Consider the following 21,980-nt stretch of genomic DNA (forward strand, 5'->3'; position numbering starts at 1 on the left):
TTTATCATCTATATATTCTATATATATAAAAGCCTAAGTGACCATTTGACTGTTCGATTAGTAGCTATGACGAGCACTGATTACCTGGGGGCAGATGCTCAATGCATAGGCATGGAAACATGGAACAGACTGATGAATCTCAGAGGGAAGGGGGGAGGAGGGAGGACGGAAAGAGATTAACCAAAGATCTTACATGCACACTAGAGGCCCGGTGCATGGATTCCTGCACTGGCGGGGTCCCTCGGCCTGGCCTGCGGGGATTGGGCCAAAACCAGCAGCCTGACACCCCCCGAGGGGCCCCACATTTCGAGAGGGCGCAGGCCAGGCAGAGGGACCCCATCGGTGCACGAATCCATGCACCGGGCCTCTAGTTAATAAGAAAAATCTAAGTAAGGAAGTGAACACACCATTTCTTAAAGAGGGTTTTAATATTTAAGAAACTTTTTTCTGTTTCTGGGATATCTCTGAAATGTAAATAGAAAGACCACATTTGGATAGCCTGGGGTCACAGATGTTGTTTCCAAATGTCCTTTTGAAACAAAGTACATGTTTTAATTGTAAAAGTGCAGTGTTAACTTTCTGCTTCTTAATGTAGGTCAAAGGGGATCAATAACCCAGGTTTTTGCTTTGTTGATGTTACACCCAGCATTGGAATCTTGCATTGTTGTCATTCACTGGGAGGCTAAATATCCCAGAAATCTGAATTCTTTTTTTGTGTCTCTCCTGACTGCATCCAAATTGGATTTTTAAAAGAATTTCAGTGGGAATGAGGTATTTAAAACCTCAGTTGAAGGTCCCTGCTGTTTCTCCACCCCTGGTTTTCCTGGGTCAGGCAGCAGACTTGCCCTGGAGTAAGCCCAGCAAGTACACAGGCAGGAGACAGAGCTGTGTATGTGCCGCACCACCCACAGAGCAAAAATGCAACAAGTCACAGCTTATGCTGAAGGTCAGGACAACTGGCTGGCCCCAGAGAGTTAGTCTTAAGGCCAGGAAAAGTCCTTCCTACTCTTTCCCACACTGCAGCAATGGTATCCTATCATTCATTCACAAACCCAGGGGAAACCTCCCTATTCTCCTGGACAGAAAAGGTTAGATCAGTGGTCGGCAGACTCATTCGTCAACAGAGCCAAATATCAACAGTACAACGATTGAAATTTCTTTTGAGAGCCAAATTTTTTAAACTTAAACTTCTTCTAATGCCACTTCTTCAAAATAGACTCGCCTAGGCCATGATATTTTGTGGAAGAGCCACACTCAAGGGGCCAAAGAGCCGCATGTGGCTCGCGAGCCGCAGTTTGCCGACCACTGGGTTAGATTATTAATATCTGTTGGCTAATTTGACTTTAGTGTAAAATAATTTTGTGAATCTGTTCCCTTTCCATGTTAAATTATATCTAATTTGTGGAATAAAAGGTGGCCCAATACTGGTCATTCCAAGTTCCTTTTCCCCGTTAGGTCTGTTAGCTGTGGGGCTGAGTCTGGTTCAAAGTTTCTTTCCCTATGTCCTGCTGGTCAAGCCCTCCCTCCAGTTACACCACAGGTTTCTGGGAAATATCTGATAAGCTGTCTTTTCGTAAGTGCTGACTTCATATCCTTCACTAAAGCCTCACTACCTGGTCTCTGCCAGCTCTTGTTCCTGTGAATCGCCTGGACAATGCACAGGCTTCAAGTCCGACTTTATCTTCTCCTCAGAGGGGCAGGCAGAGGCCCCCTCCCCCGCTCCCTTGTCCCAGCTCCCTCCTTCCAGCCTTTGGAATGAAAAATCAGAACTCCTTTGTTCCCCAACCAGAGTGCCACTCCCAGCAGTGACCAAATGTGTCTTCTTCCTGTTGCCCTTGGCCCAAATGGAAGCGCCTATTCCTCCAGGCAGGGAAGGAAATGGCCCTGAACCCCTGCTTAGAATCTGAGTAGCCAGCACTTCTTGCTCTAGCACCAGCCCTTGCTCTGCCCCCTTGTTTTCTGAATTTGATCCAGTCTTGCTCTTGATCACAGGCCCTCTTTAAATGGAACAAAGGTGGGAGGTGGTGCCTGCTCTGCCTCCCCAGTAAATCTAGAAGGTGCCTTTCATCTCTAAAATTTGGTTTGATTTTTCTACCAGGAGTGAATGAGTGCCTCCATACCTCCTTTTTCTAGATAAATAATCATTGCTTTTTAAAAATTATGAACAATTCCAAGTATCTATACTAATAAAAGCCTAGGTGGCCCTCGCGCCCTCATGTCATCACAAGATGGCTGTCCCACATGCCGTCACAAGATGGCCACCCCCACGTTGTCACAAGATGGCCAGCAGGGGAGGGCAGTTGGGGGCAACCGGGCAGGCAGGGGAGGGCAGTTGGGGGCGACCAGGCCAGCAGGGGAGGGCAGTTGGGGGCGACTGGGCCGTCAGGGGAGCAGTTAGGCACCAATCAGGCCGGTAGGGGAGCGGTTAGGGGGTGATCAGGCTGGCAGGCAGAAGCAGTTAAGGGCAATCAGGCAGGCAGGCAGGCGAGTGGTTAGGAGCCAGCAGTCCCAGATTGTGAGGGGGATGTCCTACTAAACTGGCAGTCAGACATCCCCCGAGGGGTCCCAGATTGGAGAGAGTGCAGGCTTGGCTGAGGGACACCACCCTTCCCCCCAGTGCATGAATTCCGTGCACCGGGCCTCTAGTACATAATATAAAACACTTCCACATCCATGTACCACCACATAGTTTTAAAAATAATTACAGAGTTGAAGTGCCTTCCTAATCCCTCCTCTTCCATTTCTCTCCAAAGGTAACAGTTATCTGGGTTTTGTTGATAATCATTCTCATGCATGTTTTTATACTTAAATTACATCTGGGTATATATAAAAATGATACATACTGTTGGCTAGCTGGGAAAGCTGCATGCAGCCTGGTGGCTCATGGGTGGTTATGAGTTGAGATGACTCAGGGTCATGATTTTGAACATGAATTATTGTATGATATGCTGCCAGAAGACAGCGATGCTTTCTAAAAGGTGATTGAGAACGGAAGGGCATTTTGACCCAAAATGTAATGCCCTTCAAAGCTATGTTTTTTGAAGTTATATAGTCCTTTTAAATGGAAAGAAAAAAAAAGTCGCTCCCTTACTGCAGGATAGGCTGTAATGTAGCTCTTGCTGCTGTTGATATGACAGCCCCTCCTTTGCAGTCTAATCGTTTGGGGCTGGAGCACAAGCCAGGCCTTTGGGACTGTGGGCTCGAGGACTCTCCTGGGAGTGATCACAGTTTAACCACAGAGATGTCGTCTTTGCTATTGGGGTTGCTCATTGTCCTTTTTTTATCTTCATATTTTCTGCTTTGTGGCTGAAGACCAGGCGAAATTACCTTCCAAGAAGTACTCTAGTTATCATGAAATTTAATGACATTCATGGTAGTAGGGATAGCTGTTATGATTTTTCTGTTTCATATGGCTATGAATATAAAGTATTAATTAGATAGATTTGAATATTATTCTAACAGATATTATGACTGATTCAACAGCTTTTCTGCTCTCCTAATTTTAGTAGCCTGTGGATCTGGAGGAGTGACCCAGCTCTGGGGAATGGGACTTGATTTATCTAAATTTAGGATAGGCTTTGATTAATTTAATCTTGCTAACTGACTAGGCAGTGATTGGTTCAGGAACTCAGCCTTAGTCCCCAGAACGTGACATGCCCGTGGTTACCCGTGGTTATAAATCTGGTTATGAATCCAACAATGAGACTTGAAGGAAAGGTCACTGGAGGCTTTGGGGAAACAGTTCTTCACTTTTAAGAAAGAGACACAGGAAGATGATCTCTTTTCTTCTTGGTATTGCTGTTGTGGTCAGGAACTGCTATCAGTCAGAGGATGCAGTTGATACTCCCAGGAGGGTAGAGCCAAAGGAGATGCAGAGAAATGAGCCGGAACTACTGGATCGAGCCATCTCCAAACCCCGACTCACCACTGGGCTTGTTATATGAGTCAACAAATTACCTTAAGATAGTTTGATTTGCGGTTTCTGTTGCAGCAGAAAGCATCCTAATTGATATAATTGTCTTGTTATTCTTATGAGTGGTTATTTTTTTAATCTTGGAGTAGCCTCAGAAAGTTATTTTTCTTTTAAAAAGTAAAGTGATTATTAATCTATATATTCTACTGATAGTGTTGTCGAACTAAGTGCAATATAATGATCTTCACTTTTTTACTGTAATAAGATTTCTCACCATCCTTACTCTTGTTACTGTAGTATACTAAGAACACTTTGGACTTCCATGGTTTTCCTAGCTCTCTCCACACTTAGTAGAATTTAACCTTTCTGCAATGTCGTAAGCATATTTAACCTTTCACTTAGTGTCTACTGTATGCATGTTTCTCTGTGCAGCCTGGCTGGCAGAGAGGATGGAGCTCTTGCTTGATGTGAGACCAATTCAGAGCATGTTAATAAGCCAAATAACAGGGTTGAATTACTGGCCAAAGGCAGGCCTGGGAGAAGCGATGGACATGGCTGAGTAGACAGCTGAGGAAGGAGGGAGGGAGAGAGGAACTGCCTGGGTGAAGAGGCATCCTCAGAGAAGGCTGCCCAGTGAGGTGGCCACGCACACGCCGAGGGGAGGACGGGTGCAGGCCCCTGAGAGGAACAGAGGCCTAAGGGAGGGCGGCTCGGAGGCAGTGTCGGGAGAGCGGTGTATCCAGTGGAATAGGCTGCGTGGCCAGGCTGAGGAAGCTGGAAGTTGGATCCACAGCCTCTTAAATAGTGAGGTGGCATTACCTCAGGGATTGCTGAAAGTGACTCTCACTGTGTCGGGCAGGGGAGTGAGACCAGGGGGAGAGGTGGGCACAGCGTCCTGGGAAACTGTTATTATAATCCATGCGTGACGTGACAAGATCTGCAGGATAATAGAATCTGGATGTGTAATATCTTACACTTACATTGAGTTTCAGAGTTCCCACAGCACAGTCATACACATCATCTAATTTACCTGTTAGATCCTCTCAATAGCTTTTAAGGATGAGGAGGATATAGAGATTCAGGCAATTAATCAACCTCCGAAAAGTTGTTAATGACAGGCCCTAACCGACAGTCTGGGTCTTTTAACTTCCAGGTTCTGTGCTTTTCAATAATAATATAAACAACATTTCCCATTTTTAGTGGAATTCAAGTTGTGTTGATTTGACTGTGCTCTACAGCATTTGTCTATCAACTGGCTCCCGACAGGCGCGTAAACAAAAGCTAAATACCAGTTCACAACTCTTACAAACATTGAAAACCACTGAATAGTGAAAAGATGGTTAAGTTTCCCAGATAATGGTAAAACCTTCTCAGATAACAGAAAGGTAATCCTTCTAACAAATACAAAAAACAAAAGGCTAGGTCAGTAGAATGTTTCCTAAATGTTTTAAATGAATGGAGAGTAACTGAGACTTTAAGGGAGCTTCAAAATGGCTTTGTTGAATGAAGGTGGAAAAGTTGCCCATGACTCCCAACTACAGGCAAAAACAACATTGGAAGAACAGGAGTTATCATCTCAATGAGCCAGAATAAGGAAAGTATTCATATGAACAGGCATTTGATATATATCATCTCTTATTTAAACGGTGAATGAACTATTAAATGATGGAATGTTGGATAGTAGCCTTCCAATTGAGAGAGTTAATTTTCCAGCTATACAGTCTATATTTTAAAAGTCATGTATTTTTTTTATTATGGTTTAAACACACACACACACACACACACACACACACACACACACACACAATTTATCATTTTAACCATATTTGTAAGTGTATAGTTCAGTAGTGTACAGTTCAGTAAATATAGTCACGTTGTTGTCAAACAAGTCTTTAGAGAGTTTTGCAAATCCTAAAGTATGCCCATTGAACAATTACTCTCTTCCCCCCCCCCCCTGCATTGCCTGGGAACTACCATCCTATTTTCTGTTTCTATGAATTTGGAAAATTATGAATTTCTTAAAATGTTAATATCAAGAGACATTAATTGAATACCTGTTGGGCACTGTTCTTAATGTCTGGACCAAAAAAAACATAAAGGATAGCTGAGAATTCCTAGAGGGTCTTCGTTACACTGAACTCGGAGATGTATGAAAAGATAAATCACAATAAAAATCAGTGCGTATTAAATCTTCAATGAATGAGGGCCACAGTAAAATCTGTGTGATGCTAACAATAATATGTGTACGGTTTTGCTAAGTGTTGCTCCTGCCACTGATGACCCTGCAATAGTGAGGTACCCGGAGGAAACATGAGCCAGGTAACCTGGGATATTGGGTCTCAGATTGGACTTGCTAACAGTAACAGTGGTTATTAGTGAGGAAAATGAATATTGAGAAGCTGCCCTACTAGATTAGCTTGGGTGTGATAGTTGTCTATTTCAAGATATACAAGAACACCTAAAACTGGTCCCCGGGGGGGGGGGGGGGGGAAGTGCCACACGAAGAAGGGGAAAACCCACTTGGTTAAGCCTAGGCATTATATGAAGCTGGAGCTGGCAAGCGGCCTTTTGGGGTGCTCTCGATGTTGATATATAGAAATGTTGTGGTAGCATAGCCATTGAGGGCTCTCCCCACCGCCTAGATAACTAATGCTTAAGTTAATGCTTAAGTCAATTTAGAGGATACATAATTGACATGTGTGCTTTTTAAATGTCTTGGAAACCACTTTACATGGTTCGGTATAGAATACAAAAGAATAGAAAATTTTAAAATAAAGCTTGAGTAGCCAGATGATGAGAGTTTAGCAAACTGCAACCGAGTTGTACTCACTAACAAGGTCCCATTAGAGAAAGAGTGGCAGCATGTTCCCGACAGAGCATGCTGATAATTATCCAGGACTTTGTGGTGTTTTGTAGTTGAAACTGCTAAATAAGTACTGAGATGCCATAGTGGGGAAGAAATAGGTGAGGGAGGGGTTGAACTTGGAGTGACCACCTGAGCCCCAAATGACTTTCCCATGCTACCTGGCAGGCTCAGTTGAGTGCTTAACTTTGGCTTCGCATTAGAATTAAATACCTAGAGAGCTTTGAAAATTACTAGTGCACAGACCTTACCCTTGGCCATTTAAGTCAGAATCTCAGAATTTTGGGAAGGGAGCAGGCCTAGTTATAAGGGGTTTTTGTTGTTGTCTTTTAAAGTTTCCCAATTAATTCTAAAGTGCAGCCAGGGTTAAAACTATTTTAGTTATTTCAGCTCTAGCCAGTAAGATGTGGGGAACATTTATTAAAATGTATGTAAAATACTTCTTAACTGTATAAAATAAATATACAGGCTTTCCCATCCCTGCCCTCAAATAGACAAGGTTTTTATTTGTTTGTTTTGGGGGTTTTTGTTTTGCTTTTTGCTTAGCCAGTTGCAGATTCTAAAGAAACAACTGGAAGGAGGAGATGAGGAAGACATTGTGAAGAGGTCCCATGGCTGTCTTTAGGGACAGACGGAGCATGGGGGCTGGGGGTAGGAAACATTGTTTATATATATATATATTTCAGGAAGTAGAAAATATGGCATGTTCTCAAACTACCCAAATTATGTAACTTTGAGGGATGTCATCCATTTATCCTATATAATAAAAGCCTAGGGACCCTACCCATGCACGAATTTCGTGCATCGGGCCTCTAGTGTCAAAATAAAACATTGCATTTAACATGTAGGAATTCTTTGCAGAGTAATTCCTTTCTTCAGCCTGTACTCAGAGGAAACATACCATTCACACCCTCTTCTGTGTTCACATTTTCCAGGGCGTTGGAGAACTTTTTTTTTTTTTTTCAATAGAAATCTTTGTTCTTTTTCTACTAAGACTTGGATTACATTTGAAGAAATTTAGCATGTCTTTCTTTCTTTTTCTGGCAGGAATTGATTTTAAAATCAGAACGATAGAACTTGATGGAAAGAAAATTAAGCTTCAGATATGGTAAGTTAATATATATACACTATATATATACATAAGAGTTTCTACTTTAGTTAGGAATTGAATGTGGGAATTAAATGTGCATTGTGATAAGTGAGAGCTATTCTGTGATAGCTAAAACATCTTTTCTTTGTCAGAACCAAGGGGAAATGGGTAAGCATTCAAAGGTCTCTCCACCAAGAGTGGGAAGGTAAGGAATGATATCCTCACTAACTCACAGCCAGAAGAGATCTGAGAACTCATTCTTCCCAAATGCTAATTTTATCGGGGAGGAAACTAAATTCTAGAGTGTACATTACTTCTTCACTGTAGTTGTTGCAGCTGTGAAATCAGATAAAGCTTAGTAGTCAAGTGGTAGGAACCCTAAACAGGAAGTGCAGACCTAGGTTCTTGCCAGGACTACCTCTAAATTGAGGGCGTGGGGCCAGTTGCTTCCCTTCTTAGGGCCTACTTTTCTTCATTTGTAAACTGACTGATGAAACTGGTGATGTCTGAGTTCCCCTCCAGCTCTGATATTTTATCATTTATTTGTATATGTCTTCTCATTAAAAAAAAAAATGAGGAACACTAGACTAGCAATAGGAAGAAGAAAGTTATACTTCTCATCTCTCATGTTGCAATATACAAGGCAAAGATCTCCTTAAGACCACCCAAATCTGACTGGTTTATTCCTGAAGAATCTGTCAAACTAGAGTGAATAAATATGGTTCTTCCAGATTGCCAGGTTGAATATTTTATACTTGAACTCAGAAACTCCTCATAGATTTTTTTTTTTTTAACCTCCTATAAGCTGGTTTAATTTCTTTCAGTACAGGGCCTTCCATGGTGAGCCATATAGAATTGGAGCCTGGGGAAAGGTTCTTGATGTGTACTGGTCTATTGTGTGATGATGACAGTAGCAGACACAGCTTAGAAATTGAGAGCTCCACAGACTATACAGGGTAAAATAGTAAAGCAATAGATGTGAACTTATTTTTAAGGCTGATTTTCATCCTTGAATCTCGGGATGGGAATAGAATGAGAACACTGTATTGAAATACAGCACCTCTTTTACCAAGGAGGAAACTAGGATTTAGAGTGGTTAGTGATAAAGCTCTGACAACAACCCAAATCTCCCGGAGCATCATGTCAATTTCATAATATTAGCATAGTAGTTCCCAGTATCTGTCATTGGAAAACATTGTGAAGGTTACCACAGGCTGCCCTTTTCATCTATCGGTATTTAGTAAGAAGCCAAATATTTTAAACATATAAAACAGTGTTTTAGGGAGAAAGTAAAGAGAATTTCTGATTCTGTGCTTGTGGTCCTGATCATCACAATAGGGAGTGTTTCTGGGCGCCTGTGGGTGATCAGCTAATTAGAGTTCAATATAACATCAGGGCACTGCTTATGAGTACTCTCAGCAGCAAATGGTCTCTATTTAGTCTTCACAACCTGCACTTCATATGGAAGGGTTTCCCCTCCAGCCTCGCTGCAGAGCTGGTTCTAAATCAAGTAGTGTGTTAGAATCAATAATATGTTGGTCTGCTCAAAGGTGCTTGGCTTATATTTTCCTTATGACTTCTTTGCCATGTGCCAAACAAGTGCCCTGTATAGCTAATTCTGATCAGTGACAGAAGGGTTGGATAAGATGACTGAGGTGAGGCCTGGCCCTGCACTAAACAGCCGAGATGTAGGTGGCTTGAGTCTCATCCAAGGGTATGAGCTGGTTAGTGGCAGAACTGGGACCACAGCCTACCCCACCCCAGCCCATTTCCTCTACTGCATGATAAGGATGCTGGTAATAACACACACTGGGCTGTGGTGGGCATCATCTGAGACTATCTTCTAAGCTTTACATAAATATTAAGGGATTTGTTAATGTTTTCAGTTTATTATATTTCCCTTGGGCCTTCATCTCTTGTTTGGGTTTGGTATGCATTAGATTTCTAGTGTATTTTCACAAGTGCCTCTTTCTTCCCTACAGTTAAATTGTACAATTTAGTTTGTCTTAGTAGCACAGGGAGTGAATTAGTTCTGCTGGTAAGTAGCAAATGTAGGAGTATTGACTTTCCCAGATACCAAGTAAATTTGATCTGCTTTATAGGGACTTACTTCAATAAATGTAATTGGAAACATTTGTGTTTTTTAGAATGTGTTCTAATGGTACGCCATCAGCTAAAAAGCAAGAATATATGAAAGCTTATGTAACTTTGCAATGCTGTTCATATTGGAAAGTCTTTGGAAACATTGTCAGCCATTATGTGTTAAACTCCAGGTTCCCGTTTAATTACGGGCTCCATTGCTGAGAAAGTTCTCGAGGGGACCCATTTTAGTGTGCTTGGCTGAGCAGAACTTACACAGCAGTAAGTCCAGCCCAGTTGCTTTCTTTGTACAGAAATCAGACTTTCACTCAAGAGAGCAAAATGCCAGAATCATTAGGCATTTATTAAAACGATTATAACTACCTCTAGGAGTCCAAGAATTTAGAACTATTCTGTTCTCCCCCAATATGTATTTGACTAATTCAGCATGCCGGTTCCTAGCAGGCCATGGATTTCCCTGTTGCTGCTTTTATCATCAAAGTCCAAGTTTTTCGCACAAGTCATTGTGAGCTCTTGACAGGCTCCCGTGGCCACCACCGCCTCCAGCTCACAGACACACACAGGCTCCCTTTGTATCTTATTCCCCTCCCCTGAAACCACTGCATTTGTGAGCAGACCAGAATGATCTCTCCTCAGTGTTGCTGGTGATGTCTTTTAAAACAGCTCTCTCTTTTGTTTAAAATTTTAGGGACACAGCAGGTCAGGAAAGATTTCGAACCATCACGACAGCATACTATAGAGGAGCCATGGTGAGTGTGTTTGGGGGTTTTGCAACTCTTCAGGTGAAAGTAAAACATGAATATTCACTTGTCAAATTTATAGGATTCAAGCTAAAGTCTAGTACAGGGGGCGGAAATATTGTTTTTTGAAATATATTTTTATTGATTTCAGAGAAGAAGGGAGAGGGAGAGAGAGAGAGAGAGAAACATCAACAATGAGAATTATCGATTGGCTGCCTCCTGCACGCCCCCTACTGGGGATCAAGCCTGCAACCCGGGCATGTTCCCTGGACCAGAATCAAACCTGGGACCCCTCAGTCCACAGGCCAATGCTTTATCCACTGAGCCAAACCAGCCAGGGCGGAAAATAGATTTTTTGATGTGAAAAAATGTTTTCTGTTTAGTAACTATATATTTTGCCATCAGTCTTTGTAATATTAATAGGTAATTGGCTTGTAGGTGTTTTAGAACTCCTACAAACATCCTGAGCGATTGCATGTTTTTGTGATTTTTCCTTTTGTTAATACCTTTGCCACATCTTAGCAAGCCACAAGCTTTGTGACTAAGTATTCATTGCTTGCACCCTCTCATCATTCAGCCTTGCCCCATCATTCCTTACCTCTCACCAGGTCCCTACATCCACTCCTAGTGGCTTAGCTCTCTGGATGCTCCTCCACCAGTGTTTTGCCAGCTGGCCAGGAAGTAACTGAATGATATGTGACTCTTTAAGGTTTAGAATCTGATGAATCTTAACTACCAAGTCCTTCTTTTGCTACATAGTAGCCCTTATCCTTGTTTTCATAACCTCACCCCTTGGCTAATTTCCATCCTAAGGCCTCATCTATACAACCCAGTCATATTGCTTGTTGGCTCAGAGCAGATTCTGTGTGTTGCTGGGAGTACAGTGGTGGATAAGGCAGCTTAGAAGCAGAGCTGTACTGAACCATGCCTAGAATGTCAGGCCCAGACCAGGGCTTTCTTTCTGGCTTTTAGGCCTAATCCAAGCACTAGTTGGAGCTTTGAATTGTGATGAAACTCTGTCCTCAGAGAGTCTTAGAAGGCTAAGTAATTGAGATCATGAAGCTCAACCTGGACAGACTGTGGGGTACCAGCTGCCATCATAACCAGCTCATTGTCTAAAAGACTTGTGTTCCTGGGAGTAGTGTCAGGGTGACAGCTGTAGGGGCGAGAGCTGTCCCCTTTTTCAGGAAGATGTGATATGAATCCCCAGATCCCTTTATTATCATGCTGCCCTCCATTCCTCCTCCACTGCTACTCACCCTCTATTTGAGTACCAGTAATTCATCCCCACAGAAATATTGGGGATTCCTTTTCAAAGCTTTATCACCTTGACACTATACACCACTAAGCACTTTATAGGTATGTATTCCTCACACTTCACCATATAATACTTTCGTGCTTATGAAAGGTCATCATTTTAAGAAAGAGTTGTCAGCTACTCTCTATTTTGCTTAGATTATAATCAAAGGGAAAGGACTTATCTTGTCCTGCCCGGAAGAAGTTTGTTTGTTTGTTGTTTGTTTTCCCCAGGAAGGATTTTAGGAATAAATAAGAACATTTAAGCAGCGATGATTTAGAATAGTTTACAGGTAATTTTGATTATACATACAAGCTTTTCTATTGGCCAGTTTGTTCTTTTCCATGAGTGATGTACTGATACCACTTGCCTGCTTGTTTTCACTAGAGAGTGGGCAGGAACTCTTGGAGTGTGGAGCTCTAGTTCCTTGGATGTCTAACTCTAGTTCATGGTATGAGAAAAGAGGGCATTGAAATGCATTATTTAATTTAGATTTGAGGATTGCCTGGCTTTTTCATTTATCTACTGCCTAGTCTTTCTTCACATTACTTCAAATAATTAGAAATTGTTGCTATTCTCAGATAGTATTGTCTTTTCGTTTTTTGAAGGTAGGGATTTTTGTTCTGCTGTAATGCCAGTGCCTGAAACATAGTAGATGCTCAATAAATACTTGCTGAAGGGGTGAATCAGAGGGAAATTTCAGACCAGAAACAATGTTAGATAAATCTTCGGGGAATCCTGCTGTGCTGAGTCCTGGATCTTGCAGGTCATCTGTTGCAGTGGCATGTGGGGCCATCATGTACCTGTGGGGGCATATTCTCATTTCAGCAAGTGGTGGTCCTGGCAGGTCTAGTGTGATTGGTTTAAGTATGCAGCATGTTGATAAGCACTGCATCGGAGTCCGCCACCATCACAGAGTCTTTTGGTCTATTTCAAACTATTCAGCAACATTTGTAGGCATAGCAGTAGCCCTGATGGACAATTGGACTTTAGGAGAAAAGGACCATATTATTGCATTATCAACACTTCTCATAGACGAACACTGTCTTAAGAACTTAAGGAAACTGTTGTTATTATAAGTATACTAGAGGCCCGGTGCACGAATTCGTGCACAGGTGGGATCCCTTGGGGTGGCCTGCAGGGATCAGGCCCCAGCTTGCACCCCCAGGCTCGCATCCCCAGCTCGTGCCCCTAGCCTTGCAGTCCCACAGCCCCGCCTGGCACCCCGCCATGGCCTGGTGCTACCCCCTCACCTGCTCCACCATCCCGCCTGCAGGGTGATCAATCAGGGCCAAGGCCCCTGCCTGGCTCTGTCAGTGCCTGGGAGCCAGGCGGCAGCTCCGCCCCCCTCCACCACCAGTCGCCATCTGCGGGGCAATCAGCGGGCAATGGGGCCCCCGCTTACACCCACCTTGGCCTGGCGCCACCCACTCACCTGCTCCACCATCCCGCTGCAGTCCTGCTCTCATTGAGGCCCATCGGGGCCGGCAGCACCCCCATTGCCACCCGCTGCCAGCGCCGCATCTCCGACGCCTGCCACATTCCACGCCACCCCCTGATGGTCAGCACACGTCATAGTGAGCAGTTGAATTCCAGTCTCTGGGTCGAACGACAGCCCGGGGGACAATTTGCATATTAGGCTTTTATTATATAGGATATCAAATATATAAAGTTTTATTTTTTTTTATTTTTTTATTTTTTTCAATTTTTTTATTAAGGTATTATATGTGTACATATCTTACCATTGCCCTCCCCACACCCCACTCCCATATATGCCCCCACCCTCCAGAGTTTTGCATCCATTGGTTATGCTTATATGCATGCATACAAGTCCTTTGATTGATCTCTTATCTCCCCCACCTCTCCCTAACCTTCCCCTTGTAATTTGACAGTCTGTTTGATGCTTTACTGTCTCTGTATCTATCTTTTTGTTCAAGTTTATAATGTTCTTTATTATCCATAAATGAGTGAGATCATGTGGTATTTTTCTTTCATTGACTGACTTATTTCACTTAACATAATGTTCTCCAATTCCTCCCAGGTTGCTGCAAATGATGAGAATTCCTTCTTTTTTATGGCAGCATAGTATTCCATTGTGTAGATGTACCACAGTTTTCTGATCCAGTCATCTGCTGACGGGCACCTAGGCTGTTTCCAAATCTTAGCTATGGTGAATTGTGCTGCTATGAACATAGGGGTGCATATATCCTTTCTAATTGGTGTTTCTAGTTTCTTCGGATATATTCCCAGGAGTGGGATTACTGGGTCAAATGGGAGTTCCATTTTCAGTTTTTTGAGGAAACTCCATACTGTTCTCCACAGTGGCTGCACCAGTCTGCAATCCCACCAGCAGTGCACGAGGGTTCCTTTTTCTCCGCATCCTCGCCAACACTTGTCGTTTGTTGATTTGTTGATGATAGCCATTCTGACAGGTGTGAGATGGTACCGCATTGTTGTTTTGATTTGCATCTCTCGGATAATTAGTGATGTTGAGCATGTTTTCATGTGTCTCTTGGCCTTCCTTCTGTCTTCTTTTGAAAAGATTCTATTTAGGTCTGTTGCCCATTTTTTTATTGGATCATGTATCTTCCTTTTATTAAGTTGTATAAGCTGCCTGTAGATGTTGGAGATTAAACCTTTATCAGTGATGCCATTTGCAAATATGTTCTCCCATGCAGTGGGCCTTCTTGTTGTTTTGTTGATGGTTTCTTTTGCTGTGAAAAAGCTTTTTATTTTGATGTAGTCCCATTTGTTAATTTTCTCTTTAGCTTCCATTGCCCTAGGGGCAGTGTCAGTGAAGAATTTCTTTTGGCATATGTCTGACATTTTGCTGCCTGTGGATTGCTCTAGTATTTTTATGGTTTCCCGTCTTATGTTTAAGTCCTGTATCCATTTTGAGTTTATTTTTGTGTATGGCGTAAGTTGGTGATCAAGCTTCATTTTTTTGCATGTATCTGTCCAATTTTCCCAACACCATTTATTGAAGAGACTATCTTTATTCCATTGTATGTTCATGCCTCCTTTGTCAAATATTAATTGAGCATAGTGGTTTGGGTCAATATCTGGATTCTCTATTCTGTTCCATTGATCTATATGTCTATTCTTGTGCCAGTACCAGGCTGTTTTGAGAACAGTGGCTTTGTAATACAGCTTGAAATCTGGTATTGAGATCCCTCCTACTTTATTCTTCTTTCTCAGGATTGCTGTGGCTATTCGGGGTCTTTTTTTATTCCAGATGAATTTTTGGAGAGTTCTTTCAAGGTCTGTGAAATATGCCGTTGGTATTTTAATGGGGAGTGCATTGAATCTATAGATTGCTTTGGGTAGTATGGACATTTTAATGATGTTGATTCTACCAATCCATGAACATGGTATGTTCTTCCATCTGTTTACGTCTTTCTCTATCTCTTTTTTCAGTGTCCTGTAGTTTTCCGTGTATAGGTCTTTTACCTCCTTAGTTAAGTTTATTCCTAGGTATCTTAATTTTTTTGGTGCGATGGTAAATGGGATTGCCTTTTTAGTCTCTCTGTCTGTAAGTTCACTATTGGTGTATAGAAAGGCCATAGATTTCCTGGCGTTAATTTTGTATCCTGCTACATTGCCAAATTGATTTATTAAGTCTATTAGTTTTTTGACGGAGTCTTTCGGATTTTTTATGTACAATATCATGTCGTCTGCAAATAAAGACAGCTTTACTTGTTCTTTTCCAATTTGGATGCCTTTTATTTCTTCTTCTTGTCTAATTGCAATGGCTAATACTTCCAGTACTATGTCAAACAGGAGTGGTGAGAGTGGGCATCCCTGTCTTGTTCCTGTTCTTAGGGGAAATGGTTTTAGTTTTTGTCCATTGAGTATGATGTTTGCTGTGGGTTTATCATATATAGCTTTTATTATGTTGAGGTATGAGCCATCTATTCCCACCTTGTTGAGAGTTTTGATCAAGAAAGGGTGTTGGATTTTGTCAAATGCTTTTTCTGCATCAATGGATATGACTATATGATTTTTATCTTTCAATTTGTTTATGTGATGTATCACGTTTATTGATTTGCGGATATTGTACCATCCTTGCATTCCTGGGATAAATCCTACTTGGTCATGGTGTATGATCTTTCTGATGTACTGCTGGAGCCGATTTGCTAGAATTTTGTTGAGGATTTTGGCATCTATGTTCATGAGGGATATTGGTCTGTAATTCTCTTTCATTGTGTTGTCTTTATCTGGTTTTGGTATTAGGGTGATGCTGGCTTCATAGAAGGAGCTTGGAAGTGTTCCTTCCACTTGAATTTTTTGGAATAGTCTGAGGAGGATAGGTTTTAGTTCTTCCTTGAATGTTTGGTAAAACTCTCCTGTGAAGCCATCAGGCCCCGGTCTTTTGTTTGCCGGAAGCTTTTTGATGACTGCTTCAATTTCGTCCATAGTTATTGGCCTATTGAGCTGTTTAGATTCTTCTTGATTGATTTTTGGAAGGTTATATTTTTCTAGGAATATGTCCATTTCCTCCAGGTTGTCCAGTTTGTTGGAATAGAGTTGTTCGTAGTATTTTGTAACAATCCTTTGTATCTCAGCGGGGTCTGTTGTTATTTCACCTCTTTCATTTCTGATTTTGTTTATTTGGGTCCTCTCTCTTTGCTTCTTGGTGAGCCTGGCTAGAGGTCCATCAATCTTGTTTATCCTTTCAAAGAACCAGCTCTTGGTTTTGTTGATCTTATGTATTGTTTCTTTGGTCTCTATGTCATTTATCTCCGCTCTGATCTTTGTTATTTCCTTCCTTCTGATTACACTGGGCTTTTCTTGCTGCTCTTTTTCTAGCTCTTTGAGTTGTAGGGTTAAGTATTTTATTACCATTGTTTCTTGTTTTTTGCAATAGGCCTGTAGAGCTATGAACTTCCCTCTCAAGACTGCTTTCGCTGTGTCCCATAGATTTTGGATTGTTGTGTTTTCATTGTCATTTGTTGCCATGATGTTTTTTATTTCTTCCTTGATCTCTCTGGTGACCCAGTCCTTGTTTAATAGCATGCTGTTTAGTCTCCATGTGTTTGATTTCTTTGGATTATATTTATTGTAGTTGATTTCCAGTTTTATGCCACTGTGATCTGAGAAGATGCTTGATATAATTTCTATCTTCTTGAATTTGAAGAGACTTTGCCTGTGACCCAGCATATGGTCTATCTTTGAAAATAACCCATGTGCACTTGAGAAGAATGTATATTCTGTGGCTTTGGGGTGAAATGTTCTGAAGATGTCAATTAATTCCATCTGGTCTAGTGAGTCATTTAGGATTGCTGTTTCTTTGCTGATTTTTTGTTTAGAGGATTTGTCCAGTGGTGATAGTGGGGTATTAAAGTCTCCTACTATGATTGTGTTGCTATTAATCTCTCCCTTGATATCCTCCAGGAGTTTTTTTATGTATTTGGGTGCTCCTATATTGGGAGCGTATATGTTTACCAGAATTATTTCTTCTTGTTGGATTTCTCCCTTTAGTATTATGAAGTGGCCTTCCTTATCTCTTGTTATGGCATTTACTTTGAGGTCTATTTTGTCAGATATAAGTATTGCTACCCCAGCTTTTTTTTCATTTCCATTTGCCTGAAAGATATTTTTCCATCCCTTCACTTTCAATCTGTGTGAGTCTCTTGTTCTGAGGTGGGTCTCTTGTAGACAGCATATATATGGGTCGTGTTTTTTTATCCATTCAGCTACTCGATGTCTTTTGATTGGAGCATTTAGTCCGTTTACATTTAAAGTTATTACTGAAAGGTATTTGTTTGTAGTCATATCTATTTTTGTGTCTGTATTCCTTCTTACCTGTTTATTTCTTCTTTTTACAGTATTCCCTTTAGCAATTCTTGCATTGCTGGTTTGGTGGTGATAAACTCCCTGAGGCTTTTTTTGTCTGCAAAGCTCCTGATTTCCCCTTCAATTTTGATTGATAGTCTTGCTGGATATAGTATTCTTGGATTCAGTCTTTTGCTTTGCAACACTTTGTATACCTCCTTCCATTCACTTCTAGCTTGTTGTGTTTCTGTTGAGTAATCATTTGACAATCTGATGGGTGTTCCTTTGTAGGTAACTCTCTGTCTCTCTCTTGCCGCCTTTAGGATTCTCTCTTTATCATTTATATTTGCCATTGAAATTATGACATGTCTTGGCGTGGGTCTTTTGGGGTTGATCCTGCTTGGGACTCTCTGTACTTGCGTAACTTTTATCTTTCCCATATCCGGGAAGTTTTCTGTCATTATTTCTTCGAATAGATTTTCTAATCCCTGCTGCTCTTCTTGTCCTTCTGGCAGCCCTATTATACGCATGTTACTTCGTTTCAGGTTGTCCCGAAGCTCCCTTAGGCTTTCCTCCTGCTTTTTAATTTTTTTCTCCAATTGCTGTTCATATTGAGCTTGTTTCTGTACCTGATCTTCTAACTCACTAATTTGGTCCTCTGCTTCTTGTAGTCTACTGTTGAAACTTTCCATGGTGTTTTTGATTGTAGCTATATCACTTTTCATTTCTTCCTGATTCTTGCATAAGTTGTTGATTTTCTCATCCATCTGATGTATAAATTCCATGACCATTACTCTGAACTCCTTTTCAGTCATGTTGCAAGCTTCAGTTTCACTAATTTCCTTTCTTGGCGACTCCACATTTTCTTTCCTCTGTGAGTTATTTTGTTTCCCCATTCTGGCTATTACCAGAAAGCTCAAGCTTCCGTTTGCGTGGACCTGGGCCGTGTGCTGTGGGGACTTCGCTCCACCCTAGTTTCACTGAAGTGCTCTGACACTAGGACGTGTGGCTGTCTTTGGTTGGTGGGAACCAGACTTGCCCAGGATCAGTGTCCCCAGTGTTCCGTGTGGTCTCGTGTGCACATTTAGAATCAGGGGCCCTGTCTGCACCACACTGTTGGTATGTGCCGAGAATGAGATCCTTAGCATGTGCCAGGAGTCAGAGTTTCCCTGTGTCTGCACCAAGACTCGAGTGTCAAAGTCTCTGTTGCCTTGTGCGGTTTCTCGTTGAGAATCAGGGTCCCTGTGTGTGCACGCACCAACAATTGGGGTCGCTGGCTCTTAGTGTGAATGCGCTGTGAGTCAGGGATCCCAGGCAGCTGTGTCCCGCGTGCCAAATTCCCTGAAGTGGAGCTGCGTCCTGTGTGTGCTCTCTCTACTGAGCCAAACCGGCTAGAGCACACATTCTTAAAATCCTGAAGGTGAGCCGGCTCAGTGCACTCTCCCAAAGTCCCGGAAGGGGGGCGGAGTCCGTCCTGCGCGCCAAATTCCCCAAAGGGAAGCCCCTCTGTGCACGCTCTTAAGAATCCCCGAAGGGGGAACTGTGACCCGCGAGCCAAATTCACCCAAATTCCCCGAAGGGGAGCCCTCTGTGCACACTGACAGATTTCCCCGACGGGGAGCTGCTTCTGTCCCGCGTGCGAGCGCGCGCCAAATTCCCTAAGAGGGAGCGCGTCCCTGCGCAAAGCTCGGCAGCTTGTGCCAGGGGCGGGTCTATCAGTTACTATGGCGCTGTCTGTGCGCGCGCCTGTGAGCAGCTTGGGCGAGGGGCGGGTCTATCAGTTACTATGGCGCTTTCCGCGCGCCGCGGGCGCTCAGCAGCTTGGGGGAGGGGCGGGTCTATCAGTTACTATGGCGCTATCAGCGCGCCTGCGAGGAGGGGGATAGGCTCTTTGACTCACGGAAATCTGCCGGGAAGTCTGGATTCTTGTTGTTTGTTGGTCAGAAGCTGTGATAGCAGTTCTCTGTCCCCAGTGGCTGCAGGGTCCTGGTTTGTGTCAGAAGCCAGGATCCGAGTCTCAGGCAGGTCTGTTTCTCAAGATGGCGTGGTCTCCGCGTCCGCACCAGCCGCCGAGAAGTGTCCGCTTTGTGCATGGGGCTCCACCGTCTAGGGCTGCCCTGTTCGGGAGCCCCTTGGAAGACCTGCAGAATCTAACTGACCCTATCTCATACACACACACACACCACACACATCTACACTCTCCTCTATGGGTTCCTCACTCACACTCTCTCTCTCCCTACCTTCCTGCCGGTCGCCATCTTCTCCCCAAATATATAAAGTTTTAACTAGTACATTTGAGTTTGTATTTCCAACTGATTCATAATGCCAGTTTGCTTACATATGAAATAGTCAAAGGGTTTCTGCTATTGAAACCAAAGATATTATAAACTAAAAATAGCTAGCTGTCATTTACTGAATCCACACTGTGTCCTGGGTTCTAGGTTAAGTACTTTATACATAATATCTCAGTAGATACGCAAAAGAATCCAGTCTGGAAAACATGCCGTCCTCATTTTACAAATGAGAAATGGAGACTGGGGGATAAAATAACATCTCTGGGATCTCTGAGGAGATGCCTCTGATCAGAGCCTGTTTCTTTAACCACTACACTGTGTTCACACTTCCCGTGCTAACCATCTAGAGTGCCATCGACAGACACAGGCAGTGAAGATCAAGGTTGCCCACATAGCCCAAAGGGTCGTAGAGTGATGGCAATTATTTGGTTAATGTTAATATTTAGGCAGCTGAATACTTTGAATCAGGAATTATTCTGTTCCATTTTGAGGTTTTTTTATTGTGGTAAAATATACATAACATAAAATTAACCATTTAAGTATATAATTCTCCACTTCAATTTTTAAAAAAATTATTTACATTAACAATGATAAAATCTTCTTTACTATGTAGCCAAGTGAAATATTTGCATTCTAGGCTGGGAGGAGGGAGGGTAGAGGATATTACTGTTTGCCATTTAAACAATAATACATATTTTTCTGGTTATCAAAAGGTTATATGTAGTATAGGAAACTTGGAAAATCCCAAGAAATTATCCAAAATTCCACCTCCCTGAGATAGCTTCTGTTAAAATTTCATTGTTTCCTGGGTTCTTTTATCTTTGTGTATATGTGTGTTTTATATGATTTATTTTTATATTTATTTACCAAGTTGGAAACCAGACCTGAAGTACTTTGCATACCATGTTAAGAAATTTTAGTTTAATTATGAATCCAGTGGAGAGGTCTGAATAAAGTGATAACTCTAGTGTGCTTATGGAGAATGGATTAGAGGTGGTTAAGAATGAAAGCAGAGATACCAATGAAAGACTCTGATAGTAATCCAGGTAAAAGTTAATTGCTGAGAATATAAGTGCCATTCATGTGTGTGAGGCAGGGGTGTCATATTCGGGAACCATTGAGGTTGTTGGGCCTGCAGGACCAGCTGACTCTGAGAGAGTACTCGCAGGGGTCCGCTTGGGCTGGCTGGTGGGATTGTGTCACCCTTCATCAAAACGAGAGCACAAGAAAGAAGGGAAATTTGGAGGGGATGAAGACAACCTCGTGTTTTACTTAGTTGAGTTTTCAGTGACCACAGAGGACATCTGGGAAATGATGCCCAATTAGTGGTCTCCAAGTCACATCTGACCTGTATCTGTCTATCTCTTTGGCCACATCTTTATGCTCTTCTCCAATCGGATCTGCGCACTTTTGCCAAACTGACTTTCTTTCACTCAGTCCAGTGGGTTCTGGGCCTTCCTGGTCAGCAAGATATTTATGACGTTTTTCCTATGTGCCAGGCACTGTGGTCTTTTCCTCTCCAGCCCAGCCTCACACCTTTGCCCAGTCCAGGTTTACTCAGTCCTCAGACCTTGGCTTTAATGTCATTTTCTCAGGGAAGCCTTCCCTAACCACCCCAGCCCATCAACAGATTAGATTAGCATTTATACTGAGCTCCTAGTACTTCATAGCAATTGATCAAAATTATAATTAATTGCATAATTATTGGTTTATTGTTTTCACGAGAGGAGGAGGCCTTGTCTATCTTGTTCACTGTTAGTAATACTTAGTGTAGTATCAGGCACATTATAGATATCTACTAAATATTTGGTGAATGGGTGAATGCGTGGGTGGGTCTATACAGAAGTGTGGTCTGTGATATAGATTTTGGAATATTAGCATACAGGTATCAGTTGAAACACTTACTAG

General features: G+C 42.3%; 1 protein-coding gene across 1 annotated transcript in view; it reads left to right on the plus strand.

Annotated features, from left to right (window-relative positions):
• RAB8B (RAB8B, member RAS oncogene family) overlaps positions 1–21,980 on the plus strand; it is a 70,952-nt gene that overhangs the window by 35,679 nt on the left and 13,293 nt on the right. The window contains exons 2-3 of the mRNA XM_079767621.1: positions 7,824–7,884; positions 10,655–10,715. Of these exons, the coding sequence (XP_079623747.1) occupies positions 7,824–7,884; positions 10,655–10,715 (122 nt within the window). The remainder of the gene's footprint in view (positions 1–7,823; positions 7,885–10,654; positions 10,716–21,980) is intronic.

This window comes from Cnephaeus nilssonii, assembly GCF_951640355.1.
Source record: "Cnephaeus nilssonii genome assembly, chromosome: 4".
In the NCBI taxonomy this organism is placed as follows: Eukaryota; Metazoa; Chordata; class Mammalia; order Chiroptera; family Vespertilionidae; genus Cnephaeus; species Cnephaeus nilssonii.